The sequence below is a fragment of the Papio anubis genome, chromosome 1 (genome assembly GCF_008728515.1).
Source record: "Papio anubis isolate 15944 chromosome 1, Panubis1.0, whole genome shotgun sequence".
Classification (NCBI taxonomy): Eukaryota; Metazoa; Chordata; class Mammalia; order Primates; family Cercopithecidae; genus Papio; species Papio anubis.
The window spans coordinates 10,091,171-10,114,520 of record NC_044976.1 but is presented as its reverse complement, the minus strand read 5'-3'; the positions used below and the strand labels follow the sequence as shown (position 1 = coordinate 10,114,520).

At 45.6% G+C, this 23,350-nt stretch overlaps 1 protein-coding gene and 1 pseudogene across 5 annotated transcripts in view; one reads left to right on the top strand and one right to left on the bottom strand.

Moving 5' to 3' along the window:
* Nucleotides 1-23,350, top strand: part of MTOR (mechanistic target of rapamycin kinase) — a 150,293-nt gene that overhangs the window by 7,929 nt on the left and 119,014 nt on the right. For 3 of the 5 annotated variants that reach the window (XR_004182730.1, XR_004182731.1, XM_031664368.1), the window contains exons 6-19: nucleotides 304-438; nucleotides 5,114-5,389; nucleotides 5,475-5,583; nucleotides 5,970-6,050; nucleotides 9,876-10,062; nucleotides 11,342-11,470; nucleotides 12,761-13,005; nucleotides 14,698-14,913; nucleotides 15,267-15,472; nucleotides 19,287-19,409; nucleotides 20,065-20,154; nucleotides 21,025-21,117; nucleotides 22,119-22,253; nucleotides 22,499-22,628. Coding sequence is in view for 3 of the 5 variants with exons in the window: in XM_031664368.1 (XP_031520228.1) it covers nucleotides 304-438; nucleotides 5,114-5,389; nucleotides 5,475-5,583; nucleotides 5,970-6,050; nucleotides 9,876-10,062; nucleotides 11,342-11,470; nucleotides 12,761-13,005; nucleotides 14,698-14,913; nucleotides 15,267-15,472; nucleotides 19,287-19,409; nucleotides 20,065-20,154; nucleotides 21,025-21,117; nucleotides 22,119-22,253; nucleotides 22,499-22,628 (2,155 nt within the window). In the remaining 2 variants the exon portion in view is untranslated. Of the gene's footprint in view, nucleotides 1-303; nucleotides 439-5,113; nucleotides 5,390-5,474; nucleotides 5,584-5,969; nucleotides 6,051-9,875; nucleotides 10,063-11,341; nucleotides 11,471-12,760; nucleotides 13,006-14,697; nucleotides 14,914-15,266; nucleotides 15,473-19,286; nucleotides 19,410-20,064; nucleotides 20,155-21,024; nucleotides 21,118-22,118; nucleotides 22,254-22,498; nucleotides 22,629-23,350 lie in introns of those variants that run through there. The other 2 variants (XM_021935935.2, XM_021935939.2) reach the window with 2 other exon arrangements.
* LOC116274156 lies at nucleotides 20,436-20,591 on the bottom strand (annotated as a pseudogene).

Genomic DNA, 23,350 nt, shown 5'->3' with positions numbered 1-23,350 from the left:
ATCTCAGCTACTCGGGGGAACTGAGGCAGGAGAATCACTTGAACCCAGGAGATGGAGATTGTGGAGAGCCGAGATTGCACCACTGCACTCCAGCCTGGGCAACAAAGCAAGACTCCGTCTCAACAAAAAAAGGAATTGAAGCCGAATTAAATAAAAGAGATTGATCAGTTTTGTTGATAACTGGCACAAGGCACTGAGCAGGCATGGTAACACCTCAGAACCCCCAGTGTAGATGGGATGGGCCTATATTCTTTCTGGGTTTGTACTCTGTCTCTAATAAAGGCACCCTGTCTCTTTACATAGCACACATTTGAAGAAGCAGAGAAAGGGTTTGATGAGACCTTGGCCAAAGAGAAGGGCATGAATCGGGATGATCGGATCCATGGAGCCTTGCTGATCCTTAACGAGCTGGTCCGAATCAGCAGCATGGAGGGAGAGGTGAGAAGCCACGGCAGAGGGGAGTCCAGGCTCCCCATGTACCATTCTGTGAGCAAGGCAAGGCGAGATCCATGTCCTCATGGAGCTGACATTTTGTGGTGGGAAACATAATAAGTAAATAAGATAATTTCAGATAGCAGTAAGTTCTATGAAGAAAGTTAAAGAAGAGTAGGATAGAGAGTGACCGGGATGGGATGAGTGGAGGGTCGGGGAAGGTCCTCTCTGAGGTGGTGTTATTTGAGGGGGGTCCACGTGATACAAAGGAGCTACCTTGCAGCAGGCCAGGGAACTGTGTTCCAGGCTGAGGCTTTGAGGCAGAAGAGTGTGAGACACTGATGAAACGGAAGGGAAGTATGGCTGGTGTACCGGGAGCAAGGGAGAGGGAAGGAGGGGCCAAATTAATAGGCCCGCAGTTCACAGTAAACACGAGCTTTTGCGGGATAGACATTGGAAGTGTGCACACAGGCAAATAATGTGATGTCATGCATTTCTAACAATCACTGACTGCTTATAGGAAAAACTGTGGGGAAAGGCAGGAATGAAAGCAGGGAGACCAATTAGGAGATGTGTTGACTTGAGAAGGTGGGTTTAAAAGTACATGGATTTTATTAGGGAAACAGCCTTCAAGAGAATATGGGGAGGGAGCTGGGAGAACCATCAGACCACAATGTACATCTGACCCTGAGTAAGCAAGAGGGTAAAATACAGACAGAAGTGTCCTAGCCTACTATGCAGGGCCACTGCAGGGTCCTCAAGCCAAAGTTGGCCGTCGGAGAGGTCTGTGTCTCCAAGGAGCAGGACAGCCTTAGCATCCCTACTGTGTTCTGTCATTGACTGGGAGCAATGGTGATGGATTTCAGAGCAGCAGCTGGGGCCCTTGGTTATGTGCCTTGTAGTTGGAGGTTGCATTCTCACGGATGCCAGACAAAGCTATTACAGTAGTCTGGATGAGTGACAGTGGTGGCTTTGACTAAGAATGGTGGCACAGATACTGAGAAGTAGTTGATTGAGGATATATTTGGGAGGTAAAGCTCCATCTGTGAGACTGGCTGTAGAAAACAAGCTGTGAAATTTTACCCCGGGGATTCCTGCTTATAATAGACACAGTGCTTGTTAGATAATAGCTGTGTCCAGATGTGGAAGCAGCACATGCAGCAGTGTGCAGAAGCAGGAGGAGTCTGGCTTCAGATCCCCACCGCTCTGTTGACTGTGTGACTCAGGCAAATTACCTGTTTAACCTCATTTTTCTCCCTGTGGACGGGAGCTCTTACCTACCTCATTGGGTTCTTGTATGATTTCTAAATGATGATGGCCTTCTGTATCCATGAGTTCTACATCTGGATTCAACTAGTAATGGTTCACAAATACCCAGAGCTGGGTGCAGTGGCCCACACCTGCAATTTCAGCACTTTGGGAGGCTGAAGTGGGAAGATCACTTGAGCCCAGGAGTTTGAGACCAGCCTGGGCAAAAGATGGTGAGACTGTGTCTCTATGAAAAAATTTTTTTTAACTTTTTAAAAAGAAAAAAAAATCAAAGAAAAAAACAATACAACAATTTAAAGATAATACAAATTTTTAAAAATACAGTGCAACAAATATTTACATAGCATTTACATTGTATTAGGTATTATAAGTAGCATAGAGATGATTTAAAGTATGTGGGAGGCTATACATAGGTTATATGCAAATGCTATGCTACTTTATCTGAGGGACTTGAGCATCTGCAGATTTTGGTATCTACGGTGGGTCATGGAACCAACCCCCATGGATACCAAGGGGATGACTATGTATGTGAAGTGTCCAGCACAGCACCTGATACATAGTGGGCGTTCTATAAGTGGTAAGCTTCAGATTTTCCTTCCTGAGTTTAATATGATGTTTTCCATTGTAATCTGGGTGGCTATGAGATCTTTGTTTCCTCTCATTAAAACAGAACAATATCACCTAGCTCATAGAGTGGTTGTCAGATTTAAGTGAAATAGTTCTTGTGAAGGTGGTTTGTAAATTGTAAGAAACTATCCAAGGCTGGGCATGGTGGCTCATGCCTGTAATCCAAGCATTCTGGGAGGCCGGAGGTGGGAGAATCACTTGAGCTCAGGAGTTTGAGACCAGCCTGGGCAACATAGTGAGACGTCGTCTCCAAAAAAAAAAAAAAAAGAAAAAAGAAACTATCCAAATATAAGGTATTAAAATTTCACAATTTGTTCATTCATTCAACACATATTAATTGAGCACCTAGTATATGCCAGCTACACTGTGTCCTAAGAGCTAGAATAATCCAACAGTGAACAAAATAGATTCCATTCTTATAGGGAAAGATAGATAATATACAAGTAAAAACCTATTATATATCATATGGTTATAAGCTATGGAGAAAAGTAGAGTAAGGAAGGGGAATACAGAATGCTAGCCTAGATTAAGGATTACATTTTAAAACGTGGTGCCATTTGAGTACAGCCATGAAGGAGGTTAGAAAAAAGCCTTACAGGTATCTGGGGAAGAGCATTCTAGGCAGTGGGCCTGAGGCAGGAGTGTGCTGGTGTATCAGAGGAGCAGCAAATACTGAATAGCAGCTCCCCTACCATGGCTGAGCAGAGTGAGCAGGAGAGGTGTGTGGGGATATGGGGTCAGAGGAACACCTAGGGGAAGGAAGGGGCATATCACATAGGGCCTTTGTGTGGGAAGTGGGAAGCTATAAGTGGGCTTTGAGCAGTGGAGTGACATTTAACTCATATTTCAAAAGGATCACTCTTGCCAGTGTGTTGAGAATGGATTGTTAGAGAGCCAAGGACTAAAGCCAGGAATCCAGTTAGGAGGGAACTGCCACAGTCTTAGCGGGGGATATTTGTGACTCAGACCACAGTGGGAGCTATGGAGTTGCAAGAAGCAACTGGATTCTGAATTTGGGATTTGCTGATGGTTTGGAGGTAGATGGAGAGGAAGAAGTGTCAAGGTGTTTGGCCTGAGTATTAGGAGGATAAAGTTGCCATTCACTGCAGTGGGAAGACTGAAATGGGAGGAGCAGGCTTGAGGGAGAAGGCTGGGAGTTTGGTTTTGAACCTGTTATCTTAGAGACCTGTTGGGCACCTGAGTGGAGATACTGAATAGTTCTGGGGAGAGGTCTGGGCAAGGGGGATGGATTTGGGCATTGTCAGGGAACTAGTATAGTTGGAGAAGAGATGGGGTCTGTGAACCTGAGGTCAGGAGATGAAGAGGACCAAGGGGGATGGGGAAGGAATAGCCAGGGAGGGAGGAGGAGAGCCAGGAGAGTTTAGAGTCTGAGAAGCCAAGTGAAGAAAGGGCTTCAAGGAGGTGAAAGTATCAGTTGAATGCTGCAGATAAGTCAAATAAGATGAGGACTGAGAATTGACCATTGGATTTAGCAGCTTAAGACTCATTGGTAACTTTGATAAGAGGAGTGGATAAGATTTTCTGAAAAGTGAAAATATGTGTGTCAAGAAAAGTTTAGAAGTTTGGAAAACTTGTGTCTCTTTCTCAATTTGGAGTCTTGGAGGATGAGTACTCCCCAACCCTGTTCCTGCGGCCCCAAGACCGAGTCGTGCTCTGTTGCCCAGACTGGAGTACAGTTGGTGTGATCTCAGCTCACTGCAACCTCCGCCTCCTGGATTCAAGCAATTCTTCTGCCTGAGGCTCCCGAGTAGCTGGGATTATAGGCATGTGCCACCACAACCAGCTAATTTTTGTATTTTTAGTAGAAACAGGTTTTCACCATGTTGGTCAGACTGGTCTCGAACTCCTGACCTCATTATCTGCCCTCTTCGGCCTCCCAAAGTGCTGGGATTATAGGTGTGAGCCCTTGCTTCTGGCTGAGGATGAGTAATTAAGCAGCCCTTTGTAAAGGGAATAGACATGAGTTCTCAGTCAGCTTATTCCATACCACCTGTGGATTCCTAGGATTCTGAGAAAATTACTTGGTTAAGTTTTTGTTTTTTGTTTTTTTGAGACAGAATTTCTCTCATTGCCCAGACTGGATGGCCGTGGTACGATCTTGGCTCACTGCAACCTCTGCCTGCTGGGTTCAAGTGATTCTCCTGCCTCAGCCCCCGAGTAGCCAGGACTACAGGCACGCGCCATGACACCTGGCTAATTTTTTGTATTTTTAGTAGAGATGGGGTTTCACCATGTTGGCCAAGCTGGTCTTGAACTCCTGACCTCAGGTGATCCACCCACCTCGGCCTCCCAAATTACCGGGATTATAGGCATGAGCCACCATGCCTGGCCTGCTTAAATTTTTACCTGGGTTTCCAGAGGGGAAGAAAGGGATCAGACAGTCCTTAACAGGATGCTAGCAGGGGCCTCCCATCACCTTTGCAAGCCTCATTGCGGTGGCCTAGGTCAGTAGTCACAGCAATATGCAAGTCGGCCTTTCTAAACTAAGTGAGGAGTCCTGGGAGGTGAGAACCCTTGGCAAGGCAGCCGTCTGCTGCTGCTTTATTTTCAGTAGGTGGTGCTCTTCTGCCTAACTTAGAACAAAATCAGATCCCTTGCAAGGTTCTGGGGAGATTGTAACCCTAAACATGAAGAGTGGCCACCCTTCACTTTGGAAGTAGTTGCATTTTGGGATTAGGCAAATGTAGTGGTCTGTAGACTCCACAGTGTGCAGTTTGAATGCCAGTCATAAGTAAAGATGATTTTTTTTTCCTTATATATATAGCGTCTGAGAGAAGAAATGGAAGAAATCACACAGCAGCAGCTGGTACACGACAAGTACTGCAAAGACCTCATGGGCTTCGGAACAAAACCTCGTCACATTACCCCCTTCACCAGCTTCCAGGCTGTACAGCCCCAGCAGTCAAATGCCTTGGTGGGGCTGCTGGGGTACAGCTCTCACCAAGGCCTCATGGGATTTGGGGCCTCCCCCAGCCCAGCTAAGTCCACCCTGGTGGAGAGCCGGTGTTGCAGAGACTTGATGGAGGAGAAATTTGATCAGGTAGGTGGTGAGAGGCCCTTTCCTTCTTTTCCCAAGCTCCACACCTCACTTTTCCCCTGCCAACCCTTTATCCTTCCTCTCTCAGGTATGCCAGTGGGTGCTGAAATGCAGGAATAGCAAGAACTCGCTGATCCAAATGACAATCCTTAATTTGTTGCCCCGCTTGGCTGCATTCCGACCTTCTGCCTTCACAGGTGAGGATGTCCATGGAAGACATCATTACCCATCTCAGGGTAATTAAACAGGGAACAGGTGATTCCAGAAAATCCAAATATCTTTTCCTTTGAAGCAGTGCCAGTGAATCTCTGATTTCTTTGCCTCATGTCCAATTTCAATGATATTTAGTTCAGGTTTTCCACTAATGTCAGAGGCAGCAGACATAGGAACAATCAGAACAGGTAGGCAGAGAGGCAGTTCTACGGCCAAGCAAGTTCACAAGTAGACTTAAAAGAGACCTAAGGGAGGGCAGTTTTGATGTAGCTACTGTGCAGTATCTATGTCAAAACTTTGTGAGGGAGGGTTTGGGGATCGTCCTGCTTCTGTCCCTGAGGTGGTCACCAAGCTGCCTCACCACTTGCAGGCAGCATCAATCCCTGGCTCCTGAACCTGGCCCAACTCAGATTCCAACTTCTCAACGAAGCCTTCCTGGATTGCTCCAGCTGTAAATGTCCTTTCCTTCTTCCGTCATAGCCCTCAGCTATGGAAAGGTTTGGCATCAGACCTGAGATGAACCCCACCTCCGCCCTTAACCATGAGGTTTTGGACAGATTACTTTACCTACCTGGGCCTCAGCTTCCTGACTTGTAAAATCAGAATAACAATCTCTGCCTCCCAAGATGAGCAGCATTAATGCCTAAGCATCTACTGTAGTGCCTGGCACAGAGTTAGCTCTAATAAGTGGAAACCATTATATATTGTTACAGCCTCCTCACGCTACTTCAAATCTGTTTTGGAAACAGGGTAGAGATAAAATTTTTAGTGTTCCAGTTGCCTGTTCATACTTAATGTCCTTGTCTTACCTCCCTACTTGCTGAGCACAGGCACCCAGTCTTGAACATGTCTTCCCACTTTACCGTGGTGCTCATTGCCTGTGCTTAGTGAAGCATTCAGGACCCAGTGAGAGCCAGGAACATAAGCAAAAGGCCAGCCTGGCCCTCAGCAGACCCTATTCTCTAGCACACAGACCCCCTTCACGCCACCCAGCCCAGACAAACCACGGGAGAAATGTAGCTGGTCAGGTGTTAAACACACTGCTCAAAAGAAGTAAAACGTGTTGGTTGAGGACTTGACAATTAGCCACATAAAACCACTGAACCAGAGAGAAATAGCAGAAGGAAAATCACCCATATTTTGTTAGTTTCTATTCTTCTGGCCTGGCACCCAGCAGCTTTTCTCTTTTTTAATGACCAGACAGGTTGCTGTTCAGTAGAGCTTTAAATGATCTTGGATTAAAAGTCTGTGGTTCAAAAGAAACTAATAACTAGGCCAAATTTGATGAAAGTCTGGCATGTTACCCTTGTAAGTTACCCTTGTAAGTTCAGAAGACTGCTTAACAGCAGGATACGAAGGCTCGGAGGGCCCTAGATTTCTGCTTTTGATATGGGTGTTTGTTATTGTTGTTGCTCTCTTTTTTAAGGTTAGTCAAAGTTGTTTTATTAGATTTGCTAAAATATGCCAGTGACATTCAGCCTGGGCACCCCCTATAAGTATTCACTTCATTGCATAAATACTATTTGTTTAAAGCTTGCAGTTTGGAAGTTATTGCTTAAACTTCTCAGTGGTATAAGCTTTAGAAATACAAAAAATACTCCCAAGACTGAACTGGAATCTCTAAAGTCAGATTTCTAATCTCTCAGGGTGTTAAATCCAGAAAAGAAAATTATGCTCTCTTGGGTTTTTTTTTGAGACAGGGTCTTGCTGTGTCTCCCAGGCTGAAGTGCAGGGATGCGGTCACAGCTCACTGCAGCCATGACCTACTGAGCTCAAGCGATCCTCTCACCTCAGCCTCCCAAGTAGGTAGGCCCACAGGCGTGAGTCTCCACACCTGGCTGATTTTTTAAATTTATTTTTTGTAGAGATGGGGTCTCACTATGTTGCCCAGGCTGGTCTTGAACTCCTGGGCTCAAGCAATTCTCCCGCCTCGGCCTCCCACAGTGCTTGGGATTACAGACAGCTGTGGCGCCTTGCCAAGAAATTATACTCTTGATTTTAGCCCATTTCCTGCCGAAATGCTATCCCCCTAGTTTTTCTTGTTGACTCACTCTTATTTTAGGGTTGTATCGCCTTGGTCATCTGTCTTCAAGCCCCAGCATGCCTCGTTGTCATTTGACCACAAAAGCCATGGGAGAAAACATTTCTCAGAGTAAATGCAGTCATGATATGTGCTGCTTTAGGAGTCTAATCCACTGTCTAAATGTGGTTCTGGTAGCTTTCAACACCCCTAACTTCCTAAGGGATGTGTGGTTTTCCCTTCTCTCCTACTTTATGTGTACTACTGGTGCCTATACTGGGGACCAACATCAATGGAAAAGAAGGAATAGACAAGAAGCAAGAATCAGGAAATTCCAGCTTTCAGAGGAGAAATAACACTTTAGCTTGAATTGAACGAGAATCGCCTACCCATGCACACTGGCTTATGTAAACTTAATGAAAATATACATGTGGCTTTCCAAATTACAGACTAAATCTTCTATTAAATATAACTGTCACAAAAATCTCTAGGTAATAGCAAAATGATTTCCAGGCCTAAGCTGAATGGAATGGCCTGTTTATTGCAAACAGTGTTCAGTATTACAGTCATATATTACTTAACGATGGGGATACATTCTGAGAAATGCGTCCTTAGGAGAATTTATCCTTGTATGAACATCATAGAATATATTTACATAAACCCAGATAGCCTACTCTACACCTAGCTCTGTGGTATAGCCTATTGCTCCTGGGCTACAACTTGTGCAGCATGTTACTGTAATGAATAGGCAATGGTAAATGTTTGTGTATCTAAACATAGACATAGAAAAGATACGCAAAAATGTACTGTATTATAATCTTATGGGACCACCATCATATATGTGGTCCATTGTTAACACAAGCATTGTTAAGTGGCGCAAGACTGTACTGTTTATTTCTTTGTTTGTTTGTTTTTCTGAGACAGAGTCTTGCTCTGTCACCCAGGCTGGAGTGCAGTGGCACAATCTTGGCTTACTGCAACCTCCACCTCCTGGGTTCAAGCGATTCTCCTGCGTCAGCCTCCCAAGTAGCTGGGACTACAGGCACACGCCACCACGCCCGGCTAATTTTTTGTATTTTAGTAGAGACGGGGTTTCATCATGTTGTGCAAGCTGGTCTCAAACTCCTGAGCTCAGGCATCTACCCGCCTTGGCCTCCCAAAGTGTTGGGATTACAGGCATGAGCCACTGTGCCCGGCCCTGTACTGGGTTTTTATTAGTTTGAGACAGGGTCTTTTTTTTTTTTTTTTTTTTTTTAATGAGATGTAGTTTTGCTCTTGTTGCCCAGGCTGGAGTGGAGTGGCGTGATCTCGACTCACCGCAACCGCCGCCTTCTGGGTTCAAGTGATTCTCCTGCCTCAGCCTCCCGAGTAGCTAGGATTACAGACATGCACCCCTGTGCCCGACTAATTTTGTATTTTTAGTAGAGATGGGGTTTCTTTATGTTGGTCAGGCTGGTCTCAAACTCCTGACCTCAGGTGATTCACCCACCTTGGCGTCCCAAAGTGCTGGGATTACAGGCATGAGCCACCAGCCTGGCCCTGAGACAGGGTCTTATTCTGTCGCCCAGGCTGGAGTGCATGGCTCTTGGCTCAGTGCAGCCTCAAACTCCTGGACTCAAGTGATCTTCCTCAGCCTCCTAAAGTACTGGGATTACATGTGTGAGACACTGCACCTGGCCCATGACTGCACTTCAAATTTCATTATAATGTAAAATTGTTTAGATCTTCTGTTTTTAAACAATGTTTGACATGTATTTCTTAAGCAAGAGCATGTAATTCTTGTATCAAAATGTAATAGTAATGGAGACAATTACATGATATTGTTTTGGCAACCTTTTACGTGTTTTGGATTTTTTTTTTTTTTTTTTCTGAGACAGGGTCTTGCTTTGTCACTCAGGCTTGAGTGCAGCACTGCACATGATTACACCTCTCTGCAGCCTCAACCGTCTGGGCTCAAGCGATCCTCCTGCCTCAGCTTCCCGAGTAACTGGGATTACAGGCGTGCACCACCACACCTGGCTAATTTTTATTTTTTGTAGAGACAGGGTCTTGCTGTGTTGCCCAGGCTGTTTCGAACTCCTGGCCTCAAACAATCCTCCCTCCTTGGCCTCCCAAAGTGTTGGGATTACAGGCGTGAGCCACTGGCAACTTTCTTAATTTATTCTTAAACTGAATTGCTTTATAGGACCTTTGACTGTTGATGTATAGACCCTAACCCTGACCTGGAGCTATCTACTTTGTCTTTTCTGTACTTAGATACTCAGTACCTCCAAGATACTATGAACCATGTCCTAAGCTGTGTCAAGAAGGAGAAGGAACGTACAGCAGCCTTCCAAGCCCTGGGGCTGCTTTCTGTGGCTGTGAGGTCTGAGTTTAAGGTCTATTTGCCTCGCGTGCTGGACATCATCCGAGCGGCCCTGCCCCCAAAGGACTTCGCCCATAAGTAAGCACCTCTGTTATGATTTCACCTTCCACTTCATTTGGTTGGAGAGGAAGGACGCTCTATCCCAGATCCACAGAGCTTAAGCCATTTTTTGCATCATTAAACTCCAGGGTATAGCAAATCATATGAAGAACAGCCCTTCCTCAGTTGAATTCTAAGCTTTTCCAAATGAAATAACATATATGAACTATTTGGGGAGGTTGAATACCCTGAGAACACGTGAGATGTCAATGCTGTTTTCAGTGTTATTATTTACTGGGAATCTGCTAGTTTTGCTTTTTTCTCTGGCTTTTAAAAGTCTTATTTTGATATAAGACCTAAAGAGAGGAATCCTCTACTGGAACTGAAGGGACCTAAGGGTCATCTTTTTCCTCATCACTGAAGTTGAATATGTTATTCCACCTCTTTAAACCTTCTGGAGAATACACTATGAGAAACTCCCTCAGCATCCTGCCAGATGGAGTGGCCAGGGTGTCTTCGCTAAGGCGGGGGTCAGTGTTCCTCACCCTTTGTCTCAGGGTTGTCTTTATACTTCCCTGTTTATTAGTGAAGATTGCTGTGGTGAATTAATACGCCCCATTCATTCTTCTTTTTTTTTTTTTTTTTTGAGATAGAGTCTCACTTTGTTGCCCAGGCCAGAGTGCAGTGGCACAATCTTGGCTCACTGCAACCTCCTCCTCTTGGGTTCAAGCGATTCTCCTGCCTCAGCCTCCCAAGTAGCTGGGATTACAGGCATGTGCCACCACACCCAGCTAATTATTGTATTTTTTTGTAGACACAGGGTTTCACCATGTTGGCCAGGCTGGTCTCGAACTCCTGGCCTCAAGTGATCCACCCACCGTAGCCTCCCAGAGTGCTGGGATTACAGGCGTGAGCTACTGCGCCTGGCTCCATTCTAAAGCCCCGCATTCTCATCATAGAAGAATTTCTTTCCATACGATGGCTGTGTACTGCCTTCTTGTCCCTGATGAACACATTGTTCAGCTCCCTTCCTACGTAAGTATCTTGGTGAGCACCACACTAATCCATATGGTACAGCTGTGTGAATTCGGAAAAAGGGCCCCTTCCTTAAGACACTTTACTGCCATCTGCTGGATTGTTGTAGAAACATACACGTCTACAGTCACTGTGATGTGATGGGCCCCTTTGAACTGTGCTGTGGACGGCTTGCACACCCATCTGCCTGAGTAACCTGTTCTCCTTGCCCCAAGGTGATTTTGAGGTGGGACATTAAAGAATGTCATTATGTCTCAACTAGCCACTGTTGGTTTCTCTGCAGGAGGCAGAAGGCAATGCAGGTGGATGCCACAGTCTTCACTTGCATCAGCATGCTGGCTCGAGCAATGGGGCCAAGCATCCAGCAGGATATCAAGGAGCTGCTGGAGCCCATGCTGGCAGTAGGACTAAGGTGGGTGTCAGAAACCTGAGGTTGCCCTATATCAATGTGCGGCTCGGCCCCCAGTGTTGGGACTGTTAAAAGAGTGAGGCGTGGTGGTTTGCACTTTCAGTTGGATGGACAGGATAGCTTAGACTAAACACATAGGCTAGTACTGAATCCTAGTTTCATCACTAGCGTGTTATGTGATCTTGACTAAGTTATTTAATTTCTCTGAGCCTCTTTTTTTTTTTTTTTGAGGAGTCTCGCTCTGTCGCCCAGGCTGGAGTGCAGTGGCGCGATCTCAGCTCACTGCAAGCTCCGCCTCCTGGGCTCACGCCATTCTCCTGCCTCAGTGTCCCGAGTAGCTGGGACTACAGGCACCTGCCACCACGCCTGGCTAATTCTTTGTATTTTTGGTAGAGATGGGGTTTCACCGTGTTGGCCAGGATGGTCTCAATCTCCTGACCTTGTGATCTGCCTGCCTCGGCCTCCCAAAGTGCTGGGATTACAGGTGTGAGCCTCCGTGCCCGGCCTCATTTTTTTCTTTTAATCTGAAAAGTGGGTACAATAGTAATTCGTATTGCCTAGGGTTGCTGTGGGTTCATGATATAGTCACTCTTAGCACCATGCCTGGCATATAGGAAGTACTCAATAAATATTTGCAAATATTGTGTGTATTATTGAGCAAGTTGGTTAAGCTTCCTAAACTAATTTCTCCTCATCTGTAAAATAAGGACAGTGTTTTAAATCTGCTTCCCAGAGTGTTTGTTGAGACTTGGTCTTCTGTAGTGGCTGAATTATAGTGAGCAAATCTTTTGTGGTGAGAACCAGAAACTCACAGATTGTTTGGATACCTGAGACTAAGCCAAGAGAGTTTACACTTTTATTCTTTTTTTTTTTTTTTTTGAGACAGAGTCTCGCTCTGTCGCCCAAGCTGGAGTGCAGTGGCGCGATCCTGGCTCACTGAAAGCTCCGCCTCCTGGGTTCACGCCATTCTCCTGCCTCAGCCTCCCGAGTAGCTGGGACTACAGGCGCCCGCCAACGCGCCTGGCTCATTTTTTGTATTTTTAGTAGAGACGGGGTTTCACCATGGTCTTGATCTCCTGACCTTGTGATCCGCCAGCCTCGGCCTCCCAAAGTGCTGGGATTACAGGCTTGAGCCACCGCGCCCAGCCCACTTTTATTCTTATTTTATAATATCCTTTCTACTCTGAAGAACAGAGGCCTGATCCCCTTGCTAGGAGAGAAAGCTATTTCTTCCCAAGAACAGACTGGGTGTCATGTGCCCAGCCCTTATGTGGCTTGTTTCCTTCCCCTCAGCCCTGCCCTCACTGCAGTGCTCTACGACCTGAGCCGTCAGATTCCACAGCTAAAGAAGGACATTCAAGATGGGCTGCTGAAAATGCTGTCCCTGGTCCTTATGCACAAACCACTCCGCCACCCAGGCATGCCCAAGGGCCTGGCCCATCAGCTGGCCTCTCCTGGCCTCACAACCCTCCCTGAGGCCAGCGATGTGGGCAGCATCACTCTTGCTCTCCGAACACTTGGCAGCTTTGAATTTGAAGGTAAGAAATTACAATGTCTCTTGGCAAGGTAGTGAGAGCTGCTGGAAACTTTGGGAAGGGAATGAAAGTATCTAGACTTCCTGGATCTTGCTGTGATCCCAGAGACAGGGTAGCTGATTCTGTAGCAGCTCATCCTTCCTAGACTCTGTCCATACATTGGTAATTCCTGTTTGTTTCTTTGTCCCATACTGAGTTTGGGGGCAGATGGTTTGAGGGAAAGTATACGTTGATCCAAGGAAATAATGCTTCAGAGACAGATCCCCCTCGTGTCCCCACTTTTTCACTTCCTTGTATCTGAGATGATATGTAATGCTTTAAAATGTATAAGCAGGGGCTTTTGGGTGTTTCCATGTCTATGGTGGTATGGTGTCTTTTCTCTTTTTTTTTTTTTTTTTTTTTGAGACAAAGTCTCTCTGTTGCCTAGGCTGGTGTGCAGTGGCACGATATCAGCTCACTGCATCCTCCATCTCCTGAGTTCAAGCGATTCTCTGGCCACAGCCTCCTGAGTAGCTGGGACTTTAGGTGCGTGTCACCATACCCAGCTAATTTTTGTATTTTTGGTAGAGATGGAGTTTCACCATGTTGGCCAGGCTGTTCTGGAACTCCTGACCTCAAGCGATCTGCCTGCCTCGGCTTCCCAAAGTGCTAGGATTACAACCGTGAGCCACTGTGCCCGGCTGGCGGTATGATTTCTAAAAGTACTGTACTGTGTAGTTCTAAACTGCAAATAAACCCACAATAATACCCCACAGAGATACATTTCAGGAGGAGAAGTTGATACTTTTGAAATTTAAGATCATATAGGTAGTATTGGTCAAGACTGTAGAGAAACAAGCAAGTACAGAAAGCCTGAACATGCTGTCTGGAGACAGCCACCTGTGGTTTCTCTATTGCAGTTCTTCCACTTAACATTGATTCACACTGGTGATAATTTATTTCTAGTGAATAGAAAGTAGCTATGTTTAAACCCAGCCTACATAGACTCTTTGTCTGGTATTTAAATCTGGGAACTAAAACAGGCAAGGTAAATTTGATCAAGAATTGTATTATCCTCTAAGAATGTAAGGGGTTGAGTTGGAATAAAGCAAAATAATTTATTATTTGAAGGGAATATAAAAAGGTTAGGATTGGGGCATACCTTTGATCTGTTTCCCTGCTCCTTCACCACCCGCTTTTGCCTTTCTGCTGATTGAAAGCCCCCTTGTTACCCTTTAAGAGTTCTGGGTCAGGCCGGGTGCGGTGGCTCGTGCCTGTAATCCCAGCACTTTGGGAGGCCGAGGCGGGCGGATCACGAGGTCAGGAGATCGAGATCATCCTGGCTAACATGGTGAAACCCTGTCTCTACTAAAAATACAAAAAGAAAAGAAAAAAAAAATTAGCCGGGCATGGTGGTGGGTGCCTGTAGTCCCAGCTACTCGGGAGGCTGAGGCAGGAGAATGGCGTGAACCCAGGAGGTGGAGCTTGCAGTGAGCGGAGATCGTGCCACTGCACTCCAGCCTGGGTGACAGAGTGAGACTCCGTCTCAAAAAAAAAAAAAAAAAAAAAGGAGTTCTGGGTCAGTATCTTATTGATCAATATCTGGTTGAAAGTAGAATTAGTAGCCTCAAAATGGAAAATTCAGCTAGCAAGCTGCAGACCTACCTGTCTGCAGCAGCAGTGTTTATTCTGTTTTCTCTCTGCCTTTCTATCCAGGCCACTCTCTGACCCAATTTGTTCGCCACTGTGCGGATCATTTTCTAAACAGTGAGCACAAGGAGATCCGCATGGAGGCTGCCCGCACCTGTTCCCGCCTGCTCACGCCCTCCATCCACCTCATCAGTGGCCATGCTCATGTGGTTAGCCAGACTGCAGTGCAAGTGGTGGCAGACGTGCTTAGCAAACTGCTCGTGGTTGGGATAACAGATCCTGGTAAGGCTTCCCAGACAGAAGCAATCTAGGGGAGTTAAGGAGCTTAGGGCAGTTGGGAGTAGCCAGTTTCATTACGTGGCCTCTCTAGAGATCTTCGGCCTCAACAAGCTGATATTCAGCTATTTCTCTGCCAAGGCGTGTTAGGCGCAGCTACTCTAGCCTGTTGGTGTAAGATAATCTGCCTTTAATTCTTTGTCTTTACTCCTATGAGTAGAGAAAAGAGTAACAGAGGTTAGATGAGAGAAAGCATCTGAAATCTTCCCACTACGCTGATGGCAATGGAGGTGGAAGCTGGGAAGGGCTAGAGTGATGGGGTCATGAAGAAATGTTCAAAGGCTCCATTGCTCTTGCAGACCCTGACATTCGCTATTGTGTCTTGGCATCCCTGGACGAGCGCTTTGATGCACACCTGGCCCAGGCGGAGAACTTGCAGGCCTTGTTTGTGGCTCTGAATGACCAGGTGTTTGAGATCCGGGAGCTGGCCATCTGCACTGTGGGCCGACTCAGTAGCATGAACCCTGCGTTTGTCATGCCTTTCCTGCGCAAGATGCTCATCCAGGTAACCGGGATGATGGCCAGACCCACAGGCAGGGAAGACAGGACTCTCACTGTGAGAGCTGCTTGAGGAAGCAGAGTTGAGGACAAGGATTGGGGAGAAAGATTGAGGTACCTGGTAAAAGCCACATTTGTCTGCAAAGGTCCACGTTTCCCTGGCTTTATAATGGCAGTTCCAGTGCTCATCACCTCATGAGCCCTTTGTCAATATGACTCCAAGGTGGTTCGGAGTCCTCTCATGTAGTTCTTTCTTTTTCCTGGCAAGTCGCCGGTGATCCCATTTCTTGGCCCTCTTTGCTTGCTGGATTGATCTGCTGCAGATGGTGTCAGACTTCCCAGCACCTCCCTATCCTTCCACTCTCCTGCTTTTCTTGCTGGTGCCAGGTCAAGCATGGAAGCCATTGTTCTTCACAAAAATAACCAATGTGAGACCGTTTCCACCATTTATTCTGATAGTCATTGCCCCAGTCTGTGATCCTGGCTTTTGATCTTAAATAATATGAGAATGCCAAACTCAGTTGCTTGGTCTGTAGCCTAAGGTAGAATTCCTCTTGAGATGTGGCTCCTCAGTTTTTGTCTTCACCTACCTGAGTAAGTTCTGTGGCCTCCTGGTGAGCAATACATGGTCCAGTCCTGCCTGGCAAAGTTATTTCCACCTGCCTCTTCTGGGTCTCTATGTGGTTCACCCATTCATTTCCTGTCCCCATTGCTCGCTGTCTGCTTCCTGACCCTCCCTCATGCTTTGTTTTGAAGTAAACACTTTTTGTAATATATAAGGAACTTAAACATAGCAAATCATTAATATATGTAACTCACTCTAGAGAAATGTTGTTTGTTCACAATTTGTTGTAAAGTGGCTGTAAATTATATCATCAATCAACAAATTAGGAAGCTGTACTTATGTTGGCACTTCTGTTTTTAGCCTAATGATTTATTTAACTGCTGGCCTGCGTTAGAAGTGCCTGTCATTTTAAGTCTTAAAAAAATTTCTGAGTTTTAGGAAGGAATAGAAATCATTGTTGAAGGCTGGGCATGGTGGCTCACACCTGTAATCCCAGCACTTTGGGAGGCCAAGGTGGCCAGATCACCTGGGGTCAGGAGTTCGAGACCAGCCTGGCCAACATGGTGAAACTCTGTCTCTACTAAAAATAAAAAAAATGAGCCCAGTATGGTGGCGAGCGTCTGTAATACCAGCTACTCTGGAGGCTGGTGCTGGGAGAATTGCTTGAACCCAGGAGGCAGAGGTTGTAGTGAGCCAAGAGCACGCCACTGTACTCCAGCCTGGCAATGGAGAGAAACTCCCATCTCAAAAAAAAAAAAAAAGACTGGGCGCAGTGGCTCATGCCTGTAATCCCAGCACTTTGGGAGGCCAAGGCGGGCGGATCACGAGGTCTGGAGATGGAGACCATCCTGGCGAACACGGTGAAACCCCGTCTCTACTGAAAATACAAAAAAAATTAGCTGGGCATGGTGGCGGGCGCCTGTAGTCCCAGCTTCTAGGGAGGCTGAGGCAGGAGAATGGTGTTAACCCAGGAGGTGGCGGAGCTTGCGGTGAGCGGAGATCACACCACCGCACTCCAGCCTGGGTGACAGAGTGAGACTCCGTCTCAAAAAAAAAAAAAACACAACGAAATCACTGTTGAGCCTGCTAGCTCAAATCATACTACATTAATTTGGCATAGAAATATCTCTTAAACGGCTGAGCACAGTGTCTTGTGTCTGTTACCCCAGCACATTGGGAGGCCAAGGCAGGCGGATCACATGAACCCAAGAGTTTGACGAGACCAGCCTGGGGAATATGATGAACCACATCTCTACAAAGTATACAAAAGTTAGCTGGGCGTAATGGTGCATACTGTAGTCGTAGCTACTCAGGAGGCTGAGATGGGAGGATCACTTGAGCCGGATAAGTTGTGGATGCAGTGAGCCGTGATCGTGCCACTGCACTCCAGCCTGGGTGACAGAGTGAGACCCTATCTCAAAAAAAAAAAAAAAAAAGGAAAAAATAAATACCTCCTAATGAGAATAACAATATGTTCATTCTGTCAGCAGACTTTTTGACCACTATGTTCCAGGTACTGCTGGGTACTGGGAATATAGCAGTGAACAAGCCAGGCATGGCTCCAATCTTCATTCTTTGTTTTGAGACGCAGTCTTGCTCTGTCTCCAGGCTCACTGCAACCTCTGCCTCCCAGGTTCAATCGAGTCTCCTGCCTCAGCCTCCTTTGTAGCTGGGACTACAGGCGCCTGCCACCATGCCCAGCTAATTTTTGTATTTTTAGTAGAGACAGAGTTTCTCCAAGTTGGCCAGGCTGGTCTCGATCTCTTGACCTCGTGATCTGCCCGCTTCGGTCTCCCAAGGTGCTGGGATTACAGGTGTGAGCCACCTTGCCCGGCCAGCTCTAATCTTCTTGAAGCTGATTCAGGCCATCTTATTTTTTCAATACTGCAGAATGTGAAGCTCCTTTGAATGAATTTATGTACTGAATTTAGCCCTTGAAACTTTAAAATTACTCTTTTTTGTTTTTAAACTTTGATATAGGTTTTTCCAAATTGAGTTGTACATTTTCATGCCTTGGTAAAGGCTTTGGTGTTTTGTTTTATTTTGAGACAGAATCTCACTCCGTCACCAAGGTTGGAGTGCAATGGTGGGATCTCGTCTCACTGCAGCCTCTGCCTCTTGGGCTCAAGCAATCCATCTGCCTCAGACTCCCAAAGTGCTGGGATTACAGGCATGAGCCGCCGTGCCTGGCCGACTCTGGCCTTTCTTGTGGTCTTGGTCATCAGGGTGGGCCTTGGTTATTGTTATTAGGATGCAGTGAGGCTCTCGGGCTCTGGAAGTGAGCTTGGAGTTCTTTGGATTGGCCCCGCACTGCTGCAGATAGTTGGGCTCTGCTCTGTGAGGCACATTTCCTCGCAGTCACCCATGTCTTCTTGGCACTGCAGGTCTATTCTCAGTATCCCCTTCATTTCTTTTCCCTGTGGTCTGCTATGACTGGGGAAAACAGGCTGCCAAGGGAATCCAGAAAATCAGGTTATTTAGTCAGTAACCTAAGACAAAATGTAATGTTAAATTATAGACTCCTCTGGGTAGCTGAGTTAACCTGAGCTCTGTGATATCTGCTTTTCTTACTGCTCATTGATTTCCTTCTGGCAGCTTTATCCAGAAGTCTGTCTATATTATGCTGTCTATGTCACCATGAGCTTAATGTGCTGATTTGCTGGTGTCGTAAGGATGTCAGTTAGAACCAACATGTTATCTCCAGTCAGTAAGACTTTGGGGGATCCTGCCAATGTGATCCCCACCTATTGAGGTTTATCTAGATGTACCCCAAACAGCTACAGAGTATCAACACTTCTCTTGACATCATAGCTGTTCTAACTGTTCTTTGATTCCTTTGCCATTATTTGTAGTCCTTAGTAATTTGCTGTCTAGACAAAGATTTTTCTCCCAAGGGCCCTACCTTTGTTCCTCATTTTTATAGAACTCTACTCTCAGCTCTCCCTGTTGTCTCCCTCTCTGGCTGTGCTACATTGTTAAAAGCTCTGCTTTAGAGAGGACCATGGGACTTTGGAGTGCTGTGATAAAAGGAAAGGGAGTAGGTTTTCGAATAGTTTTTCTTCCTGGCGCACTTGTATCTAAGGCTGTTCTGTCACTTGCAGAGATGTCTGTTGCTCATTGAGTATCTAGCAGCTGCTTCATCTGTCGTGGAAGTCTTGGTTTTTCCCCCAGTTCTCTGCCACTTTTTCTGTTTGACACAGTCTCTCTCTAGAATGTCTTCTGCCATAGAGAACATATGAGCCTTTCTTCCCTACAGATTTTGACAGAGCTGGAGCACAGTGGGATTGGAAGAATCAAAGAGCAGAGTGCCCGCATGCTGGGGCACCTGGTCTCCAATGCGCCCCGACTCATCCGTCCCTACATGGAGCCTATTCTGAAGGTAACACAAACCAAGAGGCTGGCACTTCCTCTCTGCATTGTCATCAGCTCGTATGGGGAGATGGGAGTGTTTCGGTGCTCACTAGTACACTGAACAAAGTAGATAATTTCCTTGCTCTCATGCTTGGAGACCAAAGGGCCATATCATGCACTTTCAGTTCAAGAATACCAAGAATCTCATCAGTTGCAGGAAAGTGCTCTCCTTATAAGAGGTAAGAGATAATGCTTCAGACACATCATCACAGGTGTTTGGAAAGGAGAAGTAGGTGGATAGTAGCATAAAACAGCTCTCCCAAAATGAGGAAAAAAATGATCTTGAAAATCTGAAACAACCTTCAAATCTGAACACATTAGAGTCATGTGAAGTATTTTACAATGTATGTGAATCTGGATGAACAATCACTGAGACAGTTTAGAGGAGACATGAGAGGATACTTTCACATCATGGTGCTTCCTAGCTCTCTCACATGTCAGACTTATACTTCGTATGGAGAAAAGTGTGAGAATTTACATTCCAGAGAAATCTTGGGTTCATAAATCTTAGGAGGAATTTCTTTATGACTGAGATGGTGTCTTGGGTGAATTTTACTTATGTACAAGAAAGGTTTCTAGTAGAGTCTAACCTGCATTCGTTTTCTCATAACTTCTTTCCCTAGGCATTAATTTTGAAACTGAAAGATCCAGACCCTGATCCAAACCCAGGTGTGATCAATAATGTCCTGGCAACAATAGGAGAATTGGCACAGGTAAAGGGGCAGCTACTTTTTCCGTGGTGGAGATGGGGTGGAAAGGAAACTCACCTCTGAGGAAGTCCAAATACTTTTTTTTTTTTTAAATGAAAGGTCTCACATGTTTATTATGGAACCCAGCCAACCAACGCGTTCCTAACATATTCAGAGAGAAATAATACATGCTCAGTAAAACACGTCTGACTCTCCAGATAGTGGTGACATTTTCAGCTTGATATGGTAACATCATTGTGACCTTCAGACAGCATCAATATGTGTGCCATCTCATGTGCAATTCCTCATAGACCCAGTTTGGTTCTTCTCCAACGTCTTTTTTTGGAGTTGTACCTGGTTTTATTACCAGTTTTCATCCGAATCCACTGGGGAATGGGACGATTTTACTTTTGTTTTTTGGCCAGGAATTGCTTAATTCTGAAAGTCTTGTGAGAAGACATGGCGAGAAGCAGAGTCAAGCACACACCACGATGGTGGAGAAAGGAAGAAAGGCCTTTTTTAAAAAAATTATTTTATTTTATTTATTTGTTTTTGAGATAGTTTCACTTTATCCAGACTGGAATGCAGTGGCATGATCTCAGCTCACTGCAACCTCTATCTCCTGGGTTCAAGTGATTCTTGTGCCTCAGCCTCCCAAGTAGCTGGAATTACAGGTGTGTGCCACCACACCCAGCTAATTTTTGTATTTTTAGTAGAGATGGGGTTTCACCATGTTGGCCAGGCTAGTCTTGAGCTCCTGATGACAGGTGATGTGCCCTCCTCAGCCTCCCAAAGTGCTGGGATTACAGGCGTGAGCCACCGTGCCTGGCCTCAAAATACTATTTAATGCCATAATTTCTAACCCTACCTACCACCCTCTTTTTCATTTTGCAGGTTAGTGGCCTGGAAATGAGGAAATGGGTTGATGAACTTTTTATTATCATTATGGACATGCTCCAGGATTCCTCTTTGTTGGCCAAAAGGCAGGTGAGTATTACTGCTTCCCGATTGAGCAAGACAGACCCCGTGAGTCCGGGGATCTTGCTTCTCTTTATTCACCTTAGTGTCCTTACCCAGTGCCTAGAACAGAGTGTGATACATGGTAGGTGCTCAAAAATATTTGTTGAATGAGTAAAAATTAGATAGATTTGAAACCAGAATTACCTGTTTTCCTGACCCAGAGTCAGTTTCAGTAAGTATCAGGGCTGACAAGTGCCATTTTGTCTATACAAAAGAAAATGCAGGTCGATTATCAGAGCCCTAGCTCTCAGAGGGAAAAAGAAAGCCTTGGCCACTGCCTATGAGGGAACAGAGGTTTAGCTCATCCTTGCCCAGCCCTGGTTCTGCTTGAGGCTATTAGATGACTAGACTAAAATTAAGAACAGTCTTAATTTATTTCTGGGCATGGCAGGTCACACCTGTAATCCCAGCACTTTGGGAGGCCGAGGCAGGAAGATCGCTTGAGCTGCAGAGTTCGAGAGCAGCCTGGGCATAATTAGACTTTGTCTCTACTTAAAAAAAAAAAAAAAAATAGCTGAGCATGGTGGCGTGTGCCTGTAGTCCCAGCTACTCTGGAGGCTAAGATGGGAAGATCACTTGAATCCAAGAGAATAAGACTACAGCGAACTGTTATCGCACCACCGCACTCCAGTCTCCAGTGAGACCCTGTCTCAACAACAAAAAAATCTTAATTTCCTTTTGAATCTCTTGTTAATCATTTGGGATATGGAAGAATGATGTATTTTCTTTGAGAAAGGTGGGAATTTTCTTTGTCTCTTGATCCAGTGGTTGTTGCAGGTTTGTGTGCATGATCAGCCTTGGTTTTATGCCCTCTTGGGATTTCTGCTCATGGTTAGTGTCTTTACTGGAAACCTCTTGTCTTCTTATAGCCTCTAATACTTCATTACAGTCATCATACAAAGAGTTCAACTATGCTTTCTTTTCTCTCATACTGGCTCGATGAACCATGTGATCTTGTGCCTATCTAGGTGGCTCTGTGGACCCTGGGACAGTTGGTGGCCAGCACTGGCTATGTAGTAGAGCCCTACAGGAAGTACCCTACTTTGCTTGAGGTGCTACTGAATTTTCTGAAGACTGAGCAGAACCAGGGTACACGCAGAGAGGTAGGGGACATGGCAAACTTGGTCATGAAAGACTTTACTGGGAGGATGGTAAGAGAGAGAAGGTTGCAGCATTAACATGCTCTGACAGTATCAGTCAGACTTCCTGTCCGTCTCCATTTTGTTCATGTAGCTGGTCATTTGGGTATGAATTGGGGTTTATGTAACCTGAGAGGAGTATCTGTGATACTTGTTGTAATCATGTTGTGTAATCATGTTTTCTTTTTTCCCTCCCCTTTCCCACCCAGGCCATCCGTGTGTTAGGGCTTTTAGGGGCTTTGGATCCCTACAAGCACAAAGTGAACATTGGCATGATAGACCAGTCCCGGGATGCCTCTGCTGTCAGCCTGTCAGAATCCAAGTCAAGTCAGGATTCCTGTAAGTTGGGGGTAGCCATGAAAGACTTGCAAAGTTCTCACTCACAGAGCCCTTGCTGGTTGTGTTTAGAAAGTCTGGACCTGGATTACTGAGAAATAGGTTATTGGCTCATTTAGCAACTTTTGAATGAAAAGTCAGTAGTTTCTTCTTGAATCCCAGAAGGGATGCTGCTTTCCATTGTGACCAGAGTCCTCATGTCTGTCTAGATTCTTTGTCAAGGGTTGACATGCCAAGTCTGTCTGCTTTTTGGTGCCAATGCAAGAGATACACATTATAAACCCATCACCTCTATCTATCTCTCATTCTTTCTTAGTGCCTCTTTGATGTTCTCATTCCCATAGTATCTACAGAAGAACAGAGAATTGATTCTCCATTTTAATTGATGGGGAAATCAGAGGCAAGGCTCAGGGCCATAGGGAAAACTAGCAGCAATCAGAAATTTGGGGCTCTTTTTTCCATGAAATGGTCTGGCCCAAGAGCCACATTGCCTTGCCTTTTTTTTTTTGTTTGTTTTTTTTTTGTTTTTTTGTTTTTTTGAGGTGGAGAGTCTTACTCTGTTGCCCAGGCTGGAATACAGCATTGCAACCTCCGCCTCCTGGGTTCAAGCAATTCTTCTGTCTCAGCCTCCCAAGTAACTGGGACTACAGGTGCACACCACCACACCCGGCTAATTTCTGCATTTTTAGTAGGGATGGGGTTTTGCCATGTTGGTCTGGCTGTTC